This window comes from Carex rostrata, chromosome 24, assembly GCF_964058835.1.
Source record: "Carex rostrata chromosome 24, lpCarRost1.2, whole genome shotgun sequence".
In the NCBI taxonomy this organism is placed as follows: Eukaryota; Viridiplantae; Streptophyta; class Magnoliopsida; order Poales; family Cyperaceae; genus Carex; species Carex rostrata.
Window position 1 is genome coordinate 7,825,117 of NC_135941.1, and position 6,475 is coordinate 7,831,591.

The 6,475-nt window shown below is 36.6% G+C and overlaps 2 protein-coding genes and 2 non-coding genes across 5 annotated transcripts; all 4 read left to right on the top strand.

Annotated features, from left to right (window-relative positions):
• Window positions 1–385: 385 nt before the first annotated feature.
• Window positions 386–1,699, top strand: LOC144575560 (uncharacterized). The gene has a single exon (XM_078325753.1). It carries the CDS (start codon window positions 454–456, stop codon window positions 1,477–1,479), a length of 1,026 nt encoding a protein of 341 aa, XP_078181879.1. The 5' UTR covers window positions 386–453; the 3' UTR covers window positions 1,480–1,699.
• A 2,689-nt stretch (window positions 1,700–4,388) lies between these two features.
• LOC144575602 (UvrABC system C protein) lies at window positions 4,389–6,184 on the top strand. 2 transcript variants are annotated; one of them, XM_078325800.1, is made up of 4 exons: window positions 4,389–4,602; window positions 4,867–4,966; window positions 5,752–5,813; window positions 5,907–6,184. In XM_078325800.1, the coding sequence occupies exons 2-4, from the start codon at window positions 4,890–4,892 to the stop codon at window positions 5,996–5,998; spliced, it is 231 nt and encodes a 76-aa protein (XP_078181926.1). In that variant the 5' UTR covers window positions 4,389–4,602; window positions 4,867–4,889; the 3' UTR covers window positions 5,999–6,184. The 2 variants fall into 2 exon arrangements, with proteins under 2 accessions (XP_078181926.1, XP_078181925.1); XM_078325799.1 differs by lacking the exon at window positions 4,389–4,602 and having other exon boundaries at window positions 4,704–4,966; window positions 5,907–6,183.
• Window positions 5,287–5,374, top strand: LOC144576017 (small nucleolar RNA SNORD25). The gene has a single exon (XR_013518582.1). It is a non-coding gene; the product is annotated as a small nucleolar RNA SNORD25 (small nucleolar RNA).
• Window positions 5,492–5,630, top strand: LOC144576022 (small nucleolar RNA snoR136). Its single transcript, XR_013518586.1, has one exon. It is a non-coding gene; the product is annotated as a small nucleolar RNA snoR136 (small nucleolar RNA).
• Window positions 6,185–6,475: the final 291 nt, after the last annotated feature.

The following is a 6,475-nucleotide window of genomic DNA, read 5'->3' on the forward strand; positions in this document are numbered from 1 at the left end:
ATATTGGTTACGTGGTGACATGACATATCGAAACTCCAAACGGATTAAAGTAAACTGCTTCTAAAAAGAACCGGTCACAATACACACTGTAGAATAAAGAAAACGGAGAAGGATTGGAAAAACAGTATTGTTGAATTAGATGGTTCAAATTCCTTCCACTTACACTTATTCGGTTTTTATGGCATACGAATATACGATCTTAGTTTTCTGGACTATAAAGTATAAACTGCACAACAATGAAAGTACAATAAATATTTAACGAACTAGCATAGACATAGTCATAGTAGCTTTTCCTTTTTTGAGGGCATTACAAATTACAAAACAGCGTTAGGAATATATCCAATTAACAAGTTTGCAAGGGCATGTACATAAAATATCCAACGAGCAATTAATCCAAATCGGAATCCCCTCTCTCTACCTTGTTTGCTTTCCCCTCTCGTCTCTCTCTTTCTCATGGCAGAGGTCGCGGAGCTTCTCCTCTACCACGTAGACGAAATTTTCGAAACCTTTATCGGGGAGTCAGAATCTGAATCCGAGTCTGAGGTCGATGAAGAGGAGGACTTTGGACCGGCCGTATTCTATCCCAGCCATGTTACGGACCCGTTCAACCAAACCCTAGAATCCGCTCACAGCTTCGAATTCGAACCCGATATGGGATCCGGCTACCTTGGCCTGGGACTCAGCCTCGGCCTTGACCAGCCGCACGATTTTTTCCCATCCAACGATCCCCAGCCGTTCGATCCGCCCCAGTCGAATTTGGGTCTCCGGATTGCTGGATTCGACTCTGATTCTGAACCTGAATCCGATATTGACTCATTTCGGTGGGATTGCTTTAGGATTGGGGATGAGACTCGGAATCCAGAAAGTGATCCGGCTGAACCGGAGGAATTTGAATGGGAAGAGGTAGCCCCTGAGCGCCACGTGGACCAACAGGATCTGTTGATGATGCTAGCAGGACCTGATGCATATGTAGAGGATCGAGACGAGGATGTTGATTTGGATTTGATACTCGGCCGGACAGATGTAGCATGGGAGGTGCTGATGTCAGAAGGAGGGCTAGAACTAGAAGAAGATGCAACAGATCCAGGACAGATGTCAGAGTATGAGATCCTTGCAAGTCAGATCGATAATGCAATCCGGTGTGGCAATCCTCCTGCAGCCAAAGGCGTGGTTGAATCCCTCCCCACGATCGTCTTGTCTGTTGAGAAGGAGGCAGTGACTTGTGCAATTTGTAAGGATGAAATGGTGGTAGAAGAGAAGGTCACCAAATTGCCATGTGGGCACTTTTACCATAAGGATTGTATTGTGCCATGGTTTGGCATTCGCAACAGCTGTCCTGTTTGCCGTTTTGAGTTGCCCACAGATGATCACGATTACGAGAACTGGAAGGACAGGAGAGGTAGCAGAACTACCGGGTCAGGCTCAGGCTCAGGGCTGGTTGAGCTGCTTGACAGGTTAGAACTTGATTGGGCTGTTTGATTTCATCAGGGGTTGAGAGGAAGTTTCATTTTCTTGCCCCTTGGGTTGTGGTAAAAAATGGAAAGAAAAACATGAAAAAAGTGTAGCTGATAACTCCTTTTAATTTTTTTTTTTTGTTGGTAAAGAGTTGGTTTTTTTGATCCACAATTGTGGATGTTGGTATGGTTAAATGGTTTGTATATACTGGCTTTCAACTAAATAACAGTTGTGACTTCTTCAACTTGACTATTTTCAATTTATCTGATATGCACAAGGTATCATACATCATTTGGATCATTTAAGAAGCTTTATAGTATGCCAGTGATGGTTAAAGAGTTGGTTTTTTGGATTCACAATTGAGGATTTTGTCAATCTCTTGTTTTCTAATACTTGTAACTAGGGAAATGCATGTTTCTGCTTTGATGATTTTGTCATGTTCTGGCATGTCATTAATAACCTGATACCACAGAGGTCAATAACAGTTGGATTCCATACTGATACATGATGGCACCTATTGTATTTTCTGACAACAAAGTGTCTTGAGTCAGATCAGGTTATGGCCATGGCATATCAGATTCAGGGCATACTACTTTGAATCAATTTCAAGTCTAGGAAAATTTAAAGAAAAAGAAGTTTTAAGTCTCGGGTTGCTCAGGTTGTTCAATGCAGGCTCATGTCATTAGGTCAGGTTATTTCTGTTTATTTATTTTTCCTATATTGGATTTGGCACATTTCCAAGTCTTTGGTCATTCTGGTTTAGGTTTTGGGTTAGTTGATTTCACATTTCGATTCATTGCTTGTCAAATTATTTCGCCATCTTGGATCAGGATGGTGCTTTTCACAGGTCAGATAAATTTGTTTTGTCACTTGTCAGGTTGGTCAGTCTCAGATATTTAGTCAGGTTTTGTGTCACGTCAATATCAGGGGTTAGTTGGGTTCAACCTCCTTGGTTCCAATGTGGATGTCTGGATCAGAACGGATTGGTCAAGGGTTAATTGTGGAATCAAATCTACTCCGTTTCTTAAGAAAAGGAGGACCCTCCTATTCTTTCATCTGGACCGTTCAAAATCAATCACACGACTTTAATTACTTTTTTATTTGATATCAATATAATATATTAAAACGAATCAGATGTAATTGAAGCTGAGTGATTGATTTTGAACAGTCCAGATGAAAAAATAAAAGAATAAGAGGGTGCTCCTTTTCTTAAGAAATAAGAAAAGGAGCAGATTTGATTCCTGGTTGTTTCCTTTTAAGAGATCTGTTTTGGGGGATGATGCTAGATTTTACCAACCTTAGCTGCTTAACAATAAGAACTCGTGTGCATTATGATGTCAAGCAAATTAAAATTGCATGCAACCTTCTTTTTCCAAAGGGCCTTTTAATCGGAATTCGTATCCTCTGACTCAACTCAAATTTTGAGTTAAGATCTGGATCGTCAGATTTAAATCTGCACTAATATTAAAGTGGTCCAAAAATAATGCTTTGACTTATATTTTTCAATACTCTGACTTATAATTTCTGATGTTTTAAATTATAATTATAATTATCAATTATAATTCAAGAAATCTATTTTGATTTTAACACTAAATTTAACCCGAATTACAAATTAAACATTCAAAGGGGAGGGGGGGCAAAAAAAAATTTCACGAGGAGGCAAAGTCAATTGCTACCGATAAATCATAACTAAAACTCAAAATCCAGGGAGGCCTCCAGTTCTACTCTGGGTCCGCCCCTATATACACTTTTCTTTTCTTTTTCTTTGCATAATTACTGACAGTTATAAAAAGTTGGCTTGAACTTTCAATCTTCTTAATAAATCTTACGAAATACATATTTCACTATTACAAATTGCACTCTTTTTTTATTATTGAATGCACACTGACTAATTACATAATGTAAACGTATTGTTCTGAAATTGTACATTCATGGTCCAAATTACTCGTAAAAAAAAAATGTATCCTTGATTAAAGTGCATTTGATTATTGTATAATGCATACTTCCATGTTACATTAAACATGTATCTACTTATTTATTTTTGTATGAAATGTTGACCCAATATTCAGGATTAGATTTCTACCTCCCTCACTTAGCTGCCTTCAAGAGAAAGAGATCTGTAATTAGGGGTGTTCAAACGGTTCAGTTTAATCCCGTGTTATCAAAACCGGATCGGACTGGCCGGTTGGACCGAAAAAACCCAGAACCGATTACCTGTACAGTTCGGTTCGCTTGAAATATCACTTCTGGAGTTGAACCGGAAAATCCGGATTAATTAACCGGTTTTTTTTCAAAAACTGTAAACCAATTTTAGAAAAAAAAAACCTGGTTTTAAGCCTGTTTCACTTTTTTACGCATAACGAGAAGAGAGAGAGGAAGTGAATTCCTAGGTTAACAAGGGTATGACCTTTTGTCATGTGTCACCTGTACTCTATGTTGCATGGATACGAATACGGGTATCGTATCGGATACGATATGGATACGGCGATACGGCAATCTTAAAAAATTTAAGATACGATACGTCTATTATATATATATATATATATATATATATTTTATTATCTTATATATTATATTTAGATAATTATAATTTAAATCAAATTTGTAGAAAAAAATAAAGACTTAATCTAAGTATAACTTAAATGTTATATTTATCTAAAATTATCACATAGCATACTACACTGGTTAAGAATTTTGATCGGATATACTATTCTGAGCCTCTGCCTACCTCTAAATTGTTTGGTGCCCCCGTCTGGCTTCTGCAGCCCACAAATTAAGCAGCCCAATTTTCTTTGATACTTTAAATTGCAATCAAGTGCAAGCATGAAGCAGCCAGCCCAATTAATTCCCTGGCGTGGCCCGTTCAAATAAAGAATCAGAGGTGAGATATTTAGGGATTAGGGTCCCTGACAATATCAATAGAATTAGAAGCAGAGGCGAGGCCCGCCTGGCCGCCCATTCAACCCTTCGCTGATTCAAAAGAAAGAAGCAGAGCTGCGGCGGCGATTCAAAGCAAAGGGTTCACGGAGGCGATTCAAAGCGAAGCACGGAGGCGATTCAGAGTGAAGAAGAGGCGATTCAGTGAAGAAGATTCAATCCTGCTCGCTGATTCACGGAGGCAGACCCTGTTCTAGTGACAGATTGACGGTTTGAACTCTAACTCTATTTAATTTCTGTTTATAAATTGATAAAATTAGTAGCGACTAGCGAGTTAGATAAAATTGAGTAGAAATATGTTTTCATTTTACTCAAATTGGATAAAATTGAGTAGAAATTTCTGTTTATACCCAAATTGAGTAGAAATTTATGTTTATACCCAAATTTTAGAAATTGAGTAGAAATTTCTGTTTCATTCTACTCAAATTGCATAATTTATACCCTAAATTGTCGAAACCCTAATTTCTGAGCTAGAGAGGGGGGGAGGACAGAGAGAAATGGCGGGTGGGAACTTCTTGGGGAGAGTATTGAGCTATCTTGTAAACGAGATCGTCGTCGAAGGGCTCGCAAATAAGTAAGTCTTCTCGCTTTTGTTTTTCCGATTCGAATGTTATGGATTTCTATTTAGATTTTAGGCTTCATCATCTGGTCGTTGAGGAATCCATCCTCAATTGACCCGTTCCCTTGAAGCAATATTTCTAGTTGTATTTGCTTATCATTTCTGTATGGACTTTATAATGTCCATACATAACAAGCGTCTACATACATTTAAGAGCTACAAACATTATAATTTTGTTAAATTGTGAATGCACAAAATATTTGGTGTTATTCGCAAATAAATAAAAAAAAACCATTATCTTTTCTGTATTATAAATCTGTAATGTAATTGGGATCAAGAACAGTGATGGTCTCTATACAGACCTGTAATGATAATGCGGAGATGATCGCATTTTATAAAGAACATCTAAGGGGCTGAGTTCTGTTTTCCCTGTTATTATTCTATATCAATTTTTGTAGGATTAGGATTACTTTTTTGTAGGTCTTATACACATCAGATTTTAAGGTTTACTGGTCCATACATTAAAACTATTGAATTTAGATGCTTTATTTATTGGTTAAGCCTGTGGATAAAAATGTATATGCATGGGCTTGTAAAACAATAAAGCTAAAATTGGTTTCCTCTCGCTATCCGTTGCATTTGTTATATTTTTGCAATTGGACGTCGAGGAACAACATTCTTTTCTAACTTTTTATTTTCTTATTTTTGTTATAGTTTTGTGTTCCTGAGTATAATCTGGAATTTTCACTTATCAGTACAACCAAACTAATTGGGTTTGTTACCATTTGTTCCTCTTCTAGCCAAGCATTTCAGAGATTTGCTGTTAGAACTAACAAGGTGATTAACGAAGTTTCAAACAAAGGTAAGTTGTATTAATATTGGTTTGATATTGAAAGTAATAATGGGCTTAAAGAAAAATGTTTTTGAAATTGTTCTTTATTGGTGATTTATGCAGCTGCTCAAGCAAAGGAAGGAATACTCGAACAAGTGAAGGAGGCATCCAGGAATAATGATGTGAGTCCGATTAATTCCAACTTGCATATGTAATTATGTACAATTACAAAACCTGAAAATATGTTTGTAAACCCTACACGTTATTCAAGTTTGTTCTTAAATTCTGTAGAAAAAAAAAGCCAAACTGTACTTCTGATTTTAGTTCCATATAACATCAGAGGTATTATAGGGGATAGTTATAAATTGTTATTCTAGTATTCTGCAGGACATGTTTGATAATTCTGTTGTGCTGTGAAAAGAATATAGTTATGGATTCTGAAATCTACATTAATTTCTGTTCACTAAATTTAACTTCTGGTTTTGAATATTCACAGAATTTATTTTGATTGTCTTATTTTTTGCAGGCTTTCAAGAGGTAAACTGTTTTGCTCAATATAATCTTGTGCTCTTGGTTATTAGGATCGACTTCAATAATTGTCAACAATAACTTTTTGCATCAGCTTGTGCTGAATGAACATGTACAATAAAAAGTTAAATGGTGTTGAAATTTGTATAGGTTAGTTCTAATTG

Bases quoted from the DNA above. Each gene is read 5' to 3' on its own strand.
- LOC144575602 (XM_078325800.1), top strand. From the start codon at position 4,890: ATGGCGGGTGGGAACTTCTTGGGGAGAGTATTGAGCTATCTTGTAAAC. The intron at 4,967-5,751 runs GTAAGTCTTCTC...TTCCTCTTCTAG, and splicing joins GTCGAAGGGCTCGCAAATAA to CCAAGCATTTCAGAGATTTG. The intron at 5,814-5,906 runs GTAAGTTGTATT...TGATTTATGCAG, and splicing joins TAACGAAGTTTCAAACAAAG to CTGCTCAAGCAAAGGAAGGA.
- LOC144575560 (XM_078325753.1), top strand. From the start codon at position 454: ATGGCAGAGGTCGCGGAGCTTCTCCTCTACCACGTAGACGAAATTTTC.